The 16,119-nt window shown below is 39.7% G+C and overlaps 1 protein-coding gene across 1 annotated transcript in view; it reads left to right on the plus strand.

The window, feature by feature from the left end:
• The window catches only part of slc35f1 (solute carrier family 35 member F1), a 153,097-nt gene that overhangs the window by 112,151 nt on the left and 24,827 nt on the right, over positions 1-16,119 (plus strand). The window contains exons 6-7 of the mRNA XM_006626421.3: positions 1,242-1,294; positions 11,244-11,398. Coding sequence (XP_006626484.1) covers positions 1,242-1,294; positions 11,244-11,398 — 208 coding nt within the window. The remainder of the gene's footprint in view (positions 1-1,241; positions 1,295-11,243; positions 11,399-16,119) is intronic.

The following is a 16,119-nucleotide window of genomic DNA, read 5'->3' on the forward strand; positions in this document are numbered from 1 at the left end:
CTGCAGTGTGATATAACATGAAGCTCATCCACAAGTAACTTCAGCAAACATTTGTAAAGAGGTAATTAACTCTGTTTTACCTGCATTAGACTGATGGCACAAATAGATAAAGTACATCTTAAAGCACTAAATAAACATGAAAATCCATGAATAGACATAGACACCTAGATGATAACATACAGCTGAGCCAATAACTTTTATTTTAAGTCTGGTTCCTGCAGTGAAAATGTTTCCCAGTATAGGTTTATATCCATCTGTATATTGAGGTTTAGAGTAGAATCACACTGAAGACTAGAATATCGAAGTGTTCTGAGACAACCAGCGCTTCTTGGCCTCCATCCATCACTCCCGCCGCCTGGCAACCAGCCTGTGGTCACCAGCAGCCTGTGGTTCGTAGCCCATTGCTGCTTGGTAGCAGCCGACCGCAACTGGCAGCCTTTCAGGAGGAGGACTGGGAGTCATGGGGAGGAGGAGGAAAGGAGGTGGGAGTGACCTCTGGGCTCTGCTTGTCAGAATGAGGGCTTGTGTTAATTGTGAGGTTCTTCCGTTAAACACTACTTGTTAAAATGCTGCAGTCTTTTACAGTAAGTTCCCCGTAGAACACGGGTTTACCAGAGCATCCAGAAATCCTGTACATTTAAAAAAAAAATCACACTCAACAAATTTGGTTGTGAGAATTCAAAGTATTGCTGTATGAGGCAAAGAGATTCATGGTAAGCACTGATTTGTAGATTAATTGATTTAAAAATGTAAGCCCTGTTATGTAAGTATGACGGAATGGGGAGTGACAGCACCGCGCTGTAGGGGAGATAGGAAGTGGAGCCACAGGCCCTCCTCAGGTGCAGGTGGCTCTGACTTTGACTTCTGGTCTCTCCAATGCGTCAGTCTGAATGGATATCCACATTTGCAGAGCCTTTATTAGCTGGAGCTGAACTGAGGTTCTATGAATTAACATTATGTGTGATGAAGAGCTTTTCCACATGGCCTCGAGTTGCTCTGCGTGTGTGTGAATGTGAGAAAGCCAATCAATAAATCCCAATTTATTGTGTAATTGGGGTTCGAATAATTGCACATGCAGGTCTGAATGTGCCTTTCTGTCATTATTGTATTGTGGATGTGTTGTCCTACAGCAGCAGAAGCCTCAGGTTTGCCACAAGCTGTTGGTCCTTTCATTTTTTTCCTGTCATCAAGGATTGTCCTTCTATTCTGTGTCTGATATTTATTTTCTTTTTCCATTACAGAGCTATAATGGAACATAAGGAATTGTTAAAGGTACCATGGGACTGGCAAATAGGTGAGATTATGATTTGTATTATTATAGTACTCTGCTTAGAGTGCAAGCGAAAAGTAAAGGTGAATGAAATGCAAGAGGCAGCCTTCCCAGTATAAGCCGGATTTGATTGCCACATCTACTACAGCTGCTGCTCCTGCTGTGTTAGAGTTTACTGCACCATTAGTTAGTCACAAAGCACTGTCAGAAGAAGATCCTTCTGCAGATCCGCTGACATGAAGGGCAGCAGCTCTGTGGTTGAAATCAGTGGAGCCCTGAAAGAAATAACTTCAGGTATCTCTGGCTCCAGAATTCTTTAACAGTGGATAATTATGGATAATGGTGTCTATACAGTAGATGGACTTCTAGTGCTTACAGAGACCTTGCATGTAGAAATGTGACAGATCTGTCTCAATCTGACATTTCTACTTTCATAGCTGAAAGAGAAAAAAGGCTTTTATTTTCTTAAATTTGTATACTTTAATATTTTATGAAATAATGTTCTGCTTCCATGATCTCACTGCAGTACTTCCCTGAAGTTACTGTTTCCCAGACTTTAGCATCTGTTGTGCTCTTTTAGTTCCTGTTTTCATGGTTTGATTGGTACAGTAGATGCCATTACATTACATTTTGCCATAAGTTGTGATGCAGCACATTTACACACTATGTACCAAGGGAATAAAAGACTGTGATAAATACAATTACATACTGTACACTAAAGTACTACAACAAAAATAATTAAACTGAATATTTTCTTGCAAGTTTTTGCTTGGCTCATGTCACTAGCTGACTGTGACCAGAATTCTCTAAGTGGGGTTTCTTACAGTTGGCCACCTGTTTAGACAACATCATGATTAAAAATACAGTATGTGACTAGAATACAAGGATGCCACAGTATCTCAGTGTTTAGCATTGCTGCCTCGCAGTGTTGGGGCCCTGGGTTCAATTCTGGACATGGGATCTGGGAGACCTGTCTGTGTGGAGTTTATGTTTTCTCCCCATGTGGGTTTCTTCCAAAGACATTACTGGTAGGTTAACTGGCTTCTGGGAAAATTGGCCCTTGTCTGAGTGTGAGTGTGATTGTGTGTGTTTGCCCTGTGATGGACTGGTGTCCTGTCCAGGGTGCACCCTGCCTTGTGCCCTTTGCTTCACAGAATAGGCCCCGGCTCCACCACAACCCTGAATTGAAAGACGTGGTTAGAAAAAGGATGGGCTATACAATATTAAGTGTACTGCTGTATCCGTGCATACATAGGCAAGCATCCGTACAGCTGGAGATATGTTGAGGTTGGATCAGAAGTGAAAAGTGAAGGCCAGGTGAAGCAAGTAAGAATTATTCAGAATACTTCTTAAGACTTGTTTCAATTCAAAACGTGAGGAGAGGTGGGTCACTTGATTCAGTACAATGGGGACGTTATATGCACTGTGTAAGGAGAGTGATGAGTTCCATTTCTAGCTGAACAGTACTAGTTGTAATGCACAGCTTTGTAATTTCCATTTGTTTCGTGTCAAGTAAAACGATATTTTGTTATGTAACACTTCTGCTAATGTGTTCATATTCAGTCTTAGCTGGACTGTGACATTTTGGTGTAAGAAAAGAAAGAAAAAGGGCAATAAAATTCTACTTAACCACCACTTTTGATTCTGTACGCAAACTCTTATCAATAATTGCCTTTTGAGAAATACATCCTCATCTGCAGTAGAACAGAAAGTCTTTTTGATAGATGGTGTACACTCAATACTCATAAATGTTAGAAACAGAAGTCTGGAGTAATGAGTGGAATTAATGCCAAACAGAAAGTTCTAATTAAACAAAAAATTAATGTATGCAATTTAGCTTTGATTTAAAAAGTCACTCTAGGAAAGGCAGACGTAACTACGACATACACGTACTATACAGTACCTTGAAAACCCTTGCACAGTTTTCACATTTTGTTGCTTTAAAGACTGTAGTCATGACACTTTGAAGAAGCAGAAAGTGTTTTATAAACCACTACTCCACATAGGTAATCTAAAAAGAAAAAAGTAGATAATTAATATGAAGAAAAGGGAAATCTCATTATTACATAAGTATTCTAACCCTCTACTTTGGTAAACCTACAGTATGTTCATGTTCAGTAATGGTGGTTTACATTATATCAGAATGAATATTTCGGTTTCTATAAGTTCCTTCAGTCAGGTAGTGAATTTAAAGCAAAGATCCAACCATGAAGACCAGAGCTTTCAAACAAACTGAAGGATAAAGTTGTATAAAGGCACAGCTCAGGAGAAGGGTATGCATACTTTTCAAAGTCCCTTAATAAATCATGTTGAGTTTATTATTAAGAAGAGGAAGACGCTCAAATACTGCCTAAATCAGGCTGTCCATCCAAACTGAACAGCTAATCAAGGAGGAAACAGGTTAGGGATGTAACTTTGAGGCCTACTGTGACTTTCAAAGAGAGAAAATGTCCAAAGTCAACAATGTCCTGGTCACTTCAAAAAGGGAGCTGGTGTGGAACAGAAGAAAAAACATCTCACATCCTAGATGTGGATTGCACCTACTGTAGGTAAAACTGCAAATATGTGACAAAGGGCTCTGGGCTCAGACTAGACAATCTTGAAGCATTATGGTCTAAATGCAAAGCGTTACATCTGACGGGAACATAGTGCATCACTCAGTCAGAACCATGGCAAGCTTTTCAAGACGGATAGGAACATAGATGGAGTTACAGTAAATACTGACAAATCTTAGAGGACAATCTGCTTCAGACCTAAAACAAGGAGAACATTTCACCTTTCCACAAGATAAAGATCAGAAGAACAAAGCCAAAGTTGCGCTGGAGTGTCTTTAGAATAAAGAAGTGAATATCTTCAAGTGGCCCAGTACTGACTTCATATAGAGTTTCTGTGGAAAAACTTGAAAACTTGCACCCATAAGCAATCCTCAAGCAACTTGAGGGAAATTGAGCAAATATACCAAGAAGAAAAGGCAAAATTGTACCAATCGAGTGGGCAAAGTTGGTAGAGACTTACTCTAAAAGACTGGTTAGCGATGTACCCTAATTGTGCCAAGGAGTTCATGGGTCTGAATACGTATGCGTTGGACATATTTATTTTTATTTTTGCTTTGGTTTTTGCTGACATTTACTGTAACCTTTCTTACCCTTTGAAGCCTTCAATTTGTGCATTCAGTGTTTGAATCCATCAATATTCTAACTGTATCCAGGATACAGTGCGGGCAGGACGCCAGTCCATCACAGTGCATGTTTGAAAAACTACAGTCTATGAAAAAAATATATAATTTCACAAAATGGGACATCATAGGAAGGGTGTGAATACTTTTGTAAGAAACTGCATGCTAACAAATAATAAATGTTTATTGTTCCAAATAAATGTTTGGATACAGAAATTAAAATGATAGCAGGTATCATGGTAGGTAAATGAACATTTACTGCAAAACTTAATTTTAATCTTACATACAGTGAACAAGACTTAATCAGATTGTACGAGGTGGTTTGGATTCTTCGTGAGATATATGAAGATAAGAAGCACCAATTTATGTCCACTCTTTTTTTCTCTAAAGAGAAATGTGTGATGAAGCAAGGATATAACACTTTTCCAAAGGATTTTTTTGTGTGGACTTTTCATGTCAATATGTAATGTCATGAGGTGGACCTGTTAAGACCCCACTGCATTTCATCCACCAAGATAGGAATCTTAACACTATTCCTGTGTTTGAAATTTTTACTGTCTTAATGTCCATTTAAGTCTGAGAGCCCACAAGCACCACACTGGGAACGCCCAGAGCTGCGTGTTACTGAGGCCAGAGGCAGCCTGCAAACTGGGAACGCCCAGAGCTGCGTGTTACTGAGGCCGGAGGCAGCCTGCACACTGGGAACGCCCAGAGCTGCGTGTTACTGAGGCCGGAGGCAGCCTGCACACTGGGAACGCCCAGAGCTGCGTGTTACTGAGGCCGGAGGCAGCCTGCACACTGGGAATGAGGAACAGGCTATTGCTGATAGGCGAACCGAGTAAACACCCATGCAGGCAGATGTGGAACTGGGGAATGTGCACAGTGCAGGCAAACGCAGTCCATTGTCTTAACCCGAAACAAGTGATGGTCATAACTGGGGAGACACTGTAGTAATGCACAGTGCACAAGGGGATGTCCATGAAATGGTCAAGGTTCAGCCCAAGTTCACGAATGCTGCAGCACACAGACCTGTCCTTGGGTTTCAAGTTGGTCTTTGACTCCCAGGAGTTGTGATGTCACTTTTCTCATCCATTCACATATTTTCTGTCTTACCTCTTGGTGATCCAAACTTCATGTCACTCATCCTCTATAGGCTTGCTGGAGATTGGAGCTGCTGAATATTGCTCCACCAGTTGATTCCAGGCTTGAGCTTGAGGAATCCACCATTTAGAGATGGCAATATCTTAAAACAATCTTTTATGAATCAGGGTCTCAAACAGAAGTTAACTTCTACTGGCTAATTTATAATAAAAATAAAACTCTAGTTATTCAAGTACAGTTCTGTATCTCTCAGCATAAATAAAACTTGGTGATCAGCATGTTATGTAAATGCAGGATTCACAGGTGAGCTTTTATAATTATATACTGACTTTTTATTCACTTGGGGAGCTATGTTTTACAACTTCCCATTTTCCCAAGCAGACAAATTTTAATTGCAGCATGGACAATGCAGTCAAACAGGCTGGCTCAGCAAAACTCTGTTGAGAATCAGGTGGCTGTGTGAAAGCCTGTATAAATGCTGAGGAAACTGCCAGCTAACAGTACTCAAACTACACTCTGTGTATATATCCTTTGGGTTTGGGAAGAAAGAGTCCACCTGATAAACAGCAACTGACTGATTGACCCATTTTATATTAATAATATTAATGACATTTGCCAATCGTTGATTTAGTGGTTGTTTGGTTGCTGAGTTAAAACAATTAGAGGAACAGTACCTTAGCTTTCTGAACCAAAATTTTAGAATTAAAAGATGTGTTGAAATTCAGCATTACCATTGCATGTTCCATATTAGTACAAAGACATCCTGTGTCATATTTCATTTTCTCAAGATGCAGGAGGTGAGTCCAGCTTTGGAAAGAACAGAGCCGGGGTAGGAAGAGTGAAGGAAAATATAACTCGGAATTAAACTTTGAGGAAGTTCAAAGTTCAAATTCATTTTACTTTGATAAAAGGCATTGTATCTTTCCACACTAAATCGCTGTCCCTTCAAGTGTTAAATCCTGGTTAACACTGGATATTACCATCCATGTTTTATTCTGTAGTCACCTTCCCCTGGATATATAAAGAAAGTAAAATAGAATCTTGTTTTAGGCTAAGGTTCTAATTTTAGGCTAAGGTTTAGATCACATACTCAAATTACATTAAAATGCACCTTTAAGAAAGAATAGATACAAATAAAAAATAACCAATGCTGCAGGCATTTTGCTTCTTGTTTCTGAAGGAAACTGAAGAACTGAAGAACCTCTTTCTTGTGAAGATAAAAGGTGTGAGAATTTATATTGCTGTGGTGAATAGATGCTGCAAAGCCCAAGGCAGCCCTATCAGCATCTCCCAATGGGATTGTTCAGTATCCAATGGTTACCACAGGCTTAGTCTCAAATTCCTGAATCAACAAAGCATTCATATTTTTTGCACTAAAATGTTGTAAGATATTTGAACGATTTTATCAAGTCCAAGTAACATATGGAAAACAGGACTGGATTAGCAGCTGTGATTAACACATCCATGTTACACTCATGTACCGGCCAGGAAGGAGAGTCTCACACTTTTATTCCAGAATGCTGATTCCTTGCCTTGTTCATTTTCACAAGGAATGATGGCAGCCGAAGATTGCGAGAAAGTAGAATCATTTATTGAGTTTGTGGAAACATGGCTTAACCTGTTTGGATGAGGGCCAACCTCCCCGCTATAGGAGGCTAGGACCCCCATTCCTGGTGAAAACGTGACCAAGGGGCAGCTACAAAGGTGGGGATGGAGTGGAGGAGGAATGCAAAATGAATGAGGAAGAGCAGATGGTCATGTGTGGTAGATATAGGAAACTAAGAAATTATGTCAAGAGTACCTGCGAGCTGCAGCAGCTGAGCTTCAATAGTCCGGCTACCCTTGTCCCTCCTGAACTATTGTTAGACCTCCGTTCAGCGTGGAACATTATTGTGCTCAATCTTGAAAACCAGTTTCTCCAGCAGTTTGATAGTGGGTGCTCATTTTCATCAGACAAAGCTCTGTTGACCATGTCTAATACTATCTTCAGTGTCAAGGAATCAGAAGCAATGCCAAACCCTTGGGTGAGTCATAACACAATCCAAAACAAAAGCCTAAACTTGTCTTTGAGCTTCTCCCTGAACTTCTTCAAGTCCCTCACTATTCCTACCAAGAAACTAAACTGCTTAGGGGCTTCAGAACAAGTCACCAAACAGTTTCTTAGACTCTTTCAATCTTTCCAATTCACAAAAAGTTCAGAAACTCACAGTTTCTGGCAGTCCTTCCCCTCTGGTGAATGGTGCACACAGGGATTCTGGATACTGGATTATGGATTATGCCCTCTGCCCCTCAGATAGCAGACATTAACTCCCACATACTGACTGACACAGGAAGCTTTGTCATCCTGATTTAGTTTTTAATATTCACCTGACCAATTCTCTTCCTGCAACTGGTCAGTTGGCTGAGAGCAGTAGCTTGTTCCCCCAGAGGATTCTGGGGAATGTGGTTGTTGGGCCTGTGCTCTCTCAGCCAGTACTTGGGAAGTCAGGTTTGTCAGTGGTTGGTTTGCAACATTTTAAACATTACAACAGTGTTGTATAGCTTGTTGCCACCATTAACTGTCAATAACAAAAGATCTTTTTACATACAGTAATTGTATTGACCAAGTCAACAAACATGAATTTAGTTGTTTCATGTGATCTAATTTATGTTAATTAGCATCATTCAGTACATTAAATGCTGTTTAGTCCTCTGAGTTATAACGCTAATGAATGTCAAACAATGACTTCCCAGGGTTTTACAATGTTCACAATCAAACTTAATTTCTCAAGTATTATAGAATATATCACATGCCATTCTTAGAAAATTTAAAATGATTCATATATTGTATTTAACATATCTGAACCCATTACAATGTATCTTCTGGGATTTGTGTTTTTGGAATTGATATAACTTTTTGGACTCTTAATCTATACTAGTGCTGTTATCAGAAACGGTAAGTGTTAAAAAGCTAGCCCAGGGAATTAGAAACATTATGTTTAGATTCAGGTATTTGCTAAGAAATAGTCCCTTTGATGTGTTTTCTTGCCAGATTCATCAAACAAGACATTTAAATAAATTATTAGACCTTCTGTTGCATATCTCAAGAGACATTTTACTTTCAGGATGCCACATTACCACATCTGATTTCAATATCGATAAAAGAACATGAGACTTTCATTAAGATTCATAGATATTATGTATGCACTGTTTTGTATTAGAAAAATGTTTGCCAAGATGTGTCCTGTGATTACTTTATAAAATGTAATAGAAAAGTATAAATTCACTAATATAACAATCATTCTAAGCTGTGAGATTTGGCGGCTCCACACAGGTGCTGGAACAGACAGCTGTGGTTCTCTCCGAGCTGAGACACAGTCATCTGTACCCAGTCGTGAACAATGAGTGTGGAGCTCTAGCTGGATTTGTGTCATTATCAGTTAATGAATACACACATTTTGTAAGTGTTGTAGTTCATATTGTAGCTTGCAGTTATTTCAAATCTATCTCTGGTATTTTTCAAAAGAGACATTAAATTTTCATATACAGTATACAATAATTGCAGACATTGGTATTATCTAGTTCAAATTAATGCAATTATTAATTTCTTAACCATTAAAGCAATTAATTAATGCAATTATTGCATGTAAATTCCAATTAAATATTCCTTCACCTTCCTTATCATGCAGTGCTCTGGTTAAAAATATTTTATTCTAAAAATTAAAATTTTCACTACCTCCAGTACCTAACCTGCTAGTCTAGATAAACTGTCATGCTCAATTTGCCATATGAAAAACCGAAACAGTAGGAAAGCCTAATACACATTAATGTATAATTGCATTTTCATCAGATTTATAACAGGACTCACAGCTCCTCCTATCCTCTAGTGAATGTGGCAGAGCTCTTAATCTTGATTGAGGTTCACTTCAAATGCTACTGTCTGAATTATAGTTAAAAAGGCTTTTACTGAAGGGGGTACACACATAAATTACTTTAAAAGGGTTGATTGTAAAGTAATTTATTGTAAGGAAAAGAATATACTGTTTTCTAAAACAGCTGAGAATAAAATTATGTACATACATTTATTGCTTGAATACTGTCTACTTACAGTATGTTCAGTAGACACTACCATTCAACAAGCATTTTGAAGAATTTCATGCCATGTTGAGAAGTTTGTTTATCTTGTTTGTTTTCAGTATGCGCACACTAAGAGTACAATCAACATTCAGTGGAGCTGACCAGTGTCCTTTAAAAGATCTATGACAATACAAATGTTATATAAATATGATACACTCACCAGTCACACCAAATCTGGATCAAATAACTGAAGAGTCTTTGTTGTTTCATGGCTTTGCAATTACAAGTAGAATTTTTTAGAAGCGATAAGTAACGACTCCTTTGTTAACACAGTCCTTTGGAATTTGGGTGCTTATGATTTATTTTATAGTTTGGAGCTGATTGTGTTTCTCTATGTCTTTTTCTACAGTATGTACTGTAGTTCATCAAACTGATCCTCTGAGCTTTTTGAAAAAAAGGTTCATAATAGGTCTAATAAAATTACAGTTTAAGATCATGTATCAGTTAGTTTCTCATGTTTCTTAGATGTGTTGACTTTGGTATTTAATAGCAATGAATGATGCAACCCCAAATAGTTGAGCATTATACCAGCATATAACTATGTATCGTCTTCTAATTCTGCTGAAATACATGGCATGTGAGCTTGCAAATACATACAGTATATGCTTAGGCCTGTACACCTCAATCTGATATTAATGAGGAAACCCCTCTGGGCCACTTCCACCTTTCTTCCAGACTGGAGCCTAGACACCCACTGAAACCCTTTTCCTCCTGGCTGGTCTTATAAACCTCTCAATTAGCCCAGAGGAGTGACTAATTCCTCACAGAAACTATCCCAACAGCTCCTTTCCCTCACGTGCAATTTCACTCCCTCTGAGTGCTAATTACTCAATCAGACCAGCTGTGCCTCCTTTTGCAGATTTTTCCAATTAACAAGTGTCTTTCTGATAAAGAATTTCTCACTACCAAAGTGTGGTTTCTGATGAAACTGTCAGTGCCCCAGAGGTGTAGTCTGTATTAATCCGAAAGTAGAAAAGGTGCATTTGGAGTTTATATTCAGACATAATAACAGACATATTGAAGCAGAGACAGTAGGTACAGTAGATGTATTACATTTACATTAACATTTACATTCAGTAGAAGATTGTACACAGCCACTAATAAAAACAACAAGAAATGCAGTTAACTACAGCAATATTAAGTTTTAATTAATTTTGGACTGTGTCAATACCCTTAATGTGATATACTGTATGGTACAGAAAAGAAATGTGTCTAAGTAACAAATCTGTTGTGCAAGAATAGATTGCATTGCAATAATACTCAAAGTAGAACAAAATGTTTGATCATCTCTGATATGTTTTAAGTATGCAAGGTGCGAAAATAACAGCAGTATTCTACAGACTATTATAGAAATGTTGTTTTGTGGAAATAGCTCTCCATCTTGATCTCTGTGTGGACAAACTTGTCAGCCGTTTGTTCAGTGTACGTGCCTGCTGGCTTTAGTGTTAACTTGCTCCCTCTAATGGGCTTCTGGCCCCTGCAAGAAAACCGCAGTTCATTTTAACCATGAGACTGAAAACGTGTTCGAAGATGCTTTTTTTGCAGCACTGTAACACTTCCTCCCTTTCTGTCTTCCTCCAGGGTTGCTGTATATTGGGTTCAGTGCCTGTATGTTTGGTCTGTACAGTTTCATGCCAGTGGTCATCAAAAGAACCAGCGCCACAGCTGTCAACCTCTCCCTCTTGACAGCAGACCTTTACAGCCTCTTCTGTGGTTTGTTCCTGTTCCAGTACAAGGTAACAGTTTTCCTTCAGAGTGCTTCACAAGCTTCCGCAAGCTGCATTTTTCTTAGGCTGGCAGCTAAATAAAAAAGCATTCAGGTTCATCACCATTAACTCTTGTTTGCAGTGCTGGCATGAAGAGAATATGCTTTATCACAGGCCAGATAGTTCTCATATTTTGCGGGCTGCTGGAATATAAATTCTCTAATAGGATGCTTCAAAGTGGTCATTTATTTCCTTTACTAAATCACATAGAAAAACCTGAAAGAAATTAAATAAAAGACTAATTACACCCTTACATCAGTAAATGACATAGTCAGTGTGCCATGAATTTGTTGGATCTGATAGATTCTTGTAAATAGCTTTATCCAGTGGTGTGGTATTTTATTATCTTCAAATATGCAAAGCTGCTCATAATTAGTGCTTAATGAACCCAGTACTTGATGGTCAGAACTGGAAGAGATTTAAAAAATTATATTTGTTAGTTAATGAGTGGCAAATTAAATCTAAACTTGCAATGGCACACAGAAGCACTTTACCATCACGTTCGTGTCCCTTTTGTAAAAAATTGTTTTGGGGTCATGGGGGAGCCAGGGCCGGTCCTGACAAGCAATTAGTGCAAGGTAGGGTACACCAGTCCATCACACTGCACACACAGACACACACACACCCTGGACAGGACGCCAGTCCATCACACTGCACACACAGACACACCCACACCCTGGACAGGACGCCAGTCCATCACACTGCACACACAGACACACACACACCCTGGACAGGACGCCAGTCCATCACACTGCACACACAGACACACACACACCCTGGACAGGACGCCAGTCCATCACACTGCAAACACAGACACACACACACCCTGGACAGGACGCCAGTCCATCACACTGCACACACAGACACACACACACCCTGGACAGGACGCCAGTCCATCACACTGCACACACAGACACACACACACCCTGGACAGGACGCCAGTCCATCACACTGCACCCACAGACACACACACACCCTGGACAGGATGCCAGTCCATTACACTGCACACACAGACACACACTCACACCAGTAGCCAATTAACCACCAGTGTGTCTTTACACTGTGAAAGGAAACAAGAGCTCCATACAGATAGTACCCCAGAAACTGAACCCAGGGCCCCAGCTCTGCAAGGCAGCAGTGCTAACCACTGTGCCACCATGCCTCCTGTTTTGGTATTATGATCATTTTAATACAATTTTAGTTACATTGTAAAATAATATAATAGTGATTATATTATGTTTAATGCACAATAGGCAATCTCGCAGACCAAAATATTGCAGACTAATTTTGGGCATTTTTTTTTAACTTAAACTCTGATTATTTACTTTTACTCTGATCTAAATGTTAGGAGGCAGTGGGTTTTTTTAAATTAATCAGACAAAACTAAAACATTAGGAATCAGTATTTCTAGAAATGCATGGTAGAATATACATTTTTATATTCCCAAGCTCAATAATGTAATCTAAAAATTAAACTCTCAACTTTTCTACCTAAAGACCTCTAAAATATGGTCACACAGCCCCCATGCAACAAGGCTTTGCTCCCCTTCAACAACACCCCAGTCTTCTACCTTTTCACACTGGCTCCACGGACCAAGCAGAGTAAGTTACATGGAGCAAGAGTAAGCTCCATGTAACTAATATCAGAACAGGGCAGGTTGCACGATGCAATGATGTCAGGAGAGGGACTGCAGAGGCTTCCCGCACAGGGCCAGCAGGGCCACAGGGCCAGCCTCTTGGCTGCAGTCAGCCCAGCCAGCCAAGTCCACTTCTGAGAGACCCAGATTAGAGCCATAGCCTCAGTTAGAACAGGGAATATCCATGTTTAGAAATACGGATATGGAGGAAAGACCCTCGTTCGAGAGCTTTGAAACCTCTAGATTCACCCCCAGAACGTGTGTAAATATGTGCTTACAGCAGCACACCGTCAGAGCATGCACAGAGGATTAGAAATTAACATGATATTTGATACTGTAAACAAGGGGTCAATACACATTAAGAACAAAATTCAAGGAGGCAGAATTTTTATTATCTCAAATGCTGCGTCTTAAGTCTCAAGTCTATAACATCATATTTTAATGAAGAATAAGTATACCTGTACATATTTGGTCATATTTCCCCCTGGCCTTTACCAGTCAAGTGCTCCATGTAACTAATATCAGAACAGGCCATGTAACTAATACCTCCTAATAATCACCATCTCTGAACTGGCTTCATCACTCTGCTCTCCTCCCCACTGAGAGCTGGTGTGTGGGGAATGTACTGGCGCACTATGGCTGCCATCACATCATTTTGAGTAGAGTGTCCAGAAAAGCACTAAATAAGTGTAAGGAATTATTGTTATATATTTCTTTAATAGTACCTTTTTTATTCAACTGTAAAGATCAAACACACACACTGTTGTGGCAGACTGGCCCTGGTAGGGACTGTAAGAGCAGACAGCCTGCCACCAGAGACAATCGGAGTCCTCTATAGTCTGTAAATTGACTCACTGGATGATAAATGGCTAATGAAAAGGCTTTGATGGCGGTTATTGCCACATCACTTGTGTTAATTACTAGAATATTTAGGTATGTTACAGGCTTTCATGATGCTCAGTAGTAGTCTGTGAAGGATGCTTCCTGCACTGTAAAATATTGTCACCACAGTGTTAATTCCACCTTGTTTAAAGGTGGATGGAGTCTGTTAAAACTGTTTTATATGAAGGAAATTAAATGTCTGTAAAACCTTCAAGGGATGTACACAAAGTAAAATGTATTGATTGCAAGTATTCAGCCTCCAAAGCAGGTACTTTGTAGACACCTTTGACAGTAATTTAGATAGGTCTCTACTAGCTTTGCACAGTGGGATGATGTTATTTTGTCCCTTTTTCTGGCAAAATTGCTCCTTCTGACAGGATCTGTGGGGATAGTTGATGGGCTGCAATTATCACGCCTCTCCTAACATTTTCTATTGGATCTAACTTAGAAATTGAACTGGGCCCCTCCAGGACATTCACCCTTTGTGTGTCAGACCACTTCAGTGTGTCTTTGGCCTTATGCTTCAGGTCACCTCTAGAAATGAGTGCAAGTGCAGCGGAGGGTGGGGGCTCCCAAGTAGAAGCAGAGGGCAATTCTGTGCTGAAAAGTACACAGTTATGTTTTTGGCTGACGAGCCTTCTTCAGGAATGATGGTAAGAGAGGAAGGTAGCAGACACATAAAGCATCAGAGACCAGAGGACATAGTAGGTAGGAAAGTGTGTTCAAGAGATAGGAGATCTGGAGCAGAAATGTGAAAAGCTGGAATGAATGGAGAGTCTATCATTGAGAGCTGCTGGAAGGTGTGATCCAAGTTTAAGAATTACTGTGGCTTCTGGAGTTTCTCTGGAGCTGGAATCCCATGAACCCTCTAAGAGGAAAGTGTAGGAAGGTCCTTGTACTAGTGGCCATGAGAGGTGAATTGAGGAACTTTTGGCTAAAGGAGATCTTTGATCCTCACTGCTCTGATGTGTTTCCTGAAGCTATTGACAAGTGTTCTTCCTGCTCTGTCAATGTAAATGACAGGAACTTCATTCTTCAGTCACTCCAAGAGCTACAGTCAATGAGTTGGCAAGATACTCATGATGTTCTGTGGGTGAATTTGAAATGTTCTGAGGGGCCATGTACAGTAAATGCTCACTACTGGATAGACATTAGCAGGTGATGCAGAGGCGTCTGTTACAGCAACAGGTGTCTGGTGTGGATGGTGGGTGTGGGCAGTTAAGGCAGCTGTGGACAAGATAGTTCCCCATTTAATTGTTAGTGATATGAGATGATAGGAGGGTCTGGGAAAAACTTGGCAGTCTAGGTGGTCACTCTGTCAAATGGTGAAAGTTTCACTGACGACCATGGATTACTCAGAATTTTACTGACAGCAGAATGCTTGAATTTCCAATTTTCATTTTTAAAAAGAAGCAAGTAAACCCACACTTCTGTGATTTAGCTATTCAGGTAGCTAAATCAGTCTGTGTCTGTGTTTCCTTCCTTAGTCTCCAAACTTTTTAAAATCACCTTCATGTACCCATAAATCCCTCAGGGCCCAGTAATTCAGTGGTTCAGTGAATCCAGTGATTCATCAATCATTTTGTGCTTTTCTATTTTGCTTTCTTATTTGTGCACTTGTAAATTGTGTTGTGTTTTTTTTTTAATTAAAGACAGGAGATCTGATTGGAAACCCATTCCCTAGCAAGAGCTTCTTGCAAGTTAATATTAAAATTCCTTTCTGGGAGTAATTCGACTTTCATTGTCTTAAACCAGATGTGTTTTTGTACTAGGTTGGATGAAACTATTTTTAGTTTTATTTGTAAAACAGGGTATATTATTGGGATGTGAATCTATTTAATCCTAATGAGTTAAGATAGTTCTTATATGAACTTGATATACTGTAAGATATTCTTCCTGCATTAGTAGTTCTGTAGTTGCAAACATCAGAACAGTGGCGGGTTAACTTGGTGTGAAGGAGCTACACATCTGATCCAACAATCCCCCTTATTAAGTGCCTGCGACCTATTTGCTGTAACCTTAAATAAAGCTATCACTGTAAACAGTGAGGAACTGTGAATCCAATAAAAGCATTCCAATGCTGACTTGGTCTGTAATCTGCTTCTGCTCTCTAAACCTCTCTTTTAAATGATGGGAGAAGAGTGCTGCACAAAGAGTGCCCAGTAAATTGAGG

This window comes from Lepisosteus oculatus, chromosome 2, assembly GCF_040954835.1.
Source record: "Lepisosteus oculatus isolate fLepOcu1 chromosome 2, fLepOcu1.hap2, whole genome shotgun sequence".
NCBI classification, from domain to species: Eukaryota; Metazoa; Chordata; class Actinopteri; order Semionotiformes; family Lepisosteidae; genus Lepisosteus; species Lepisosteus oculatus.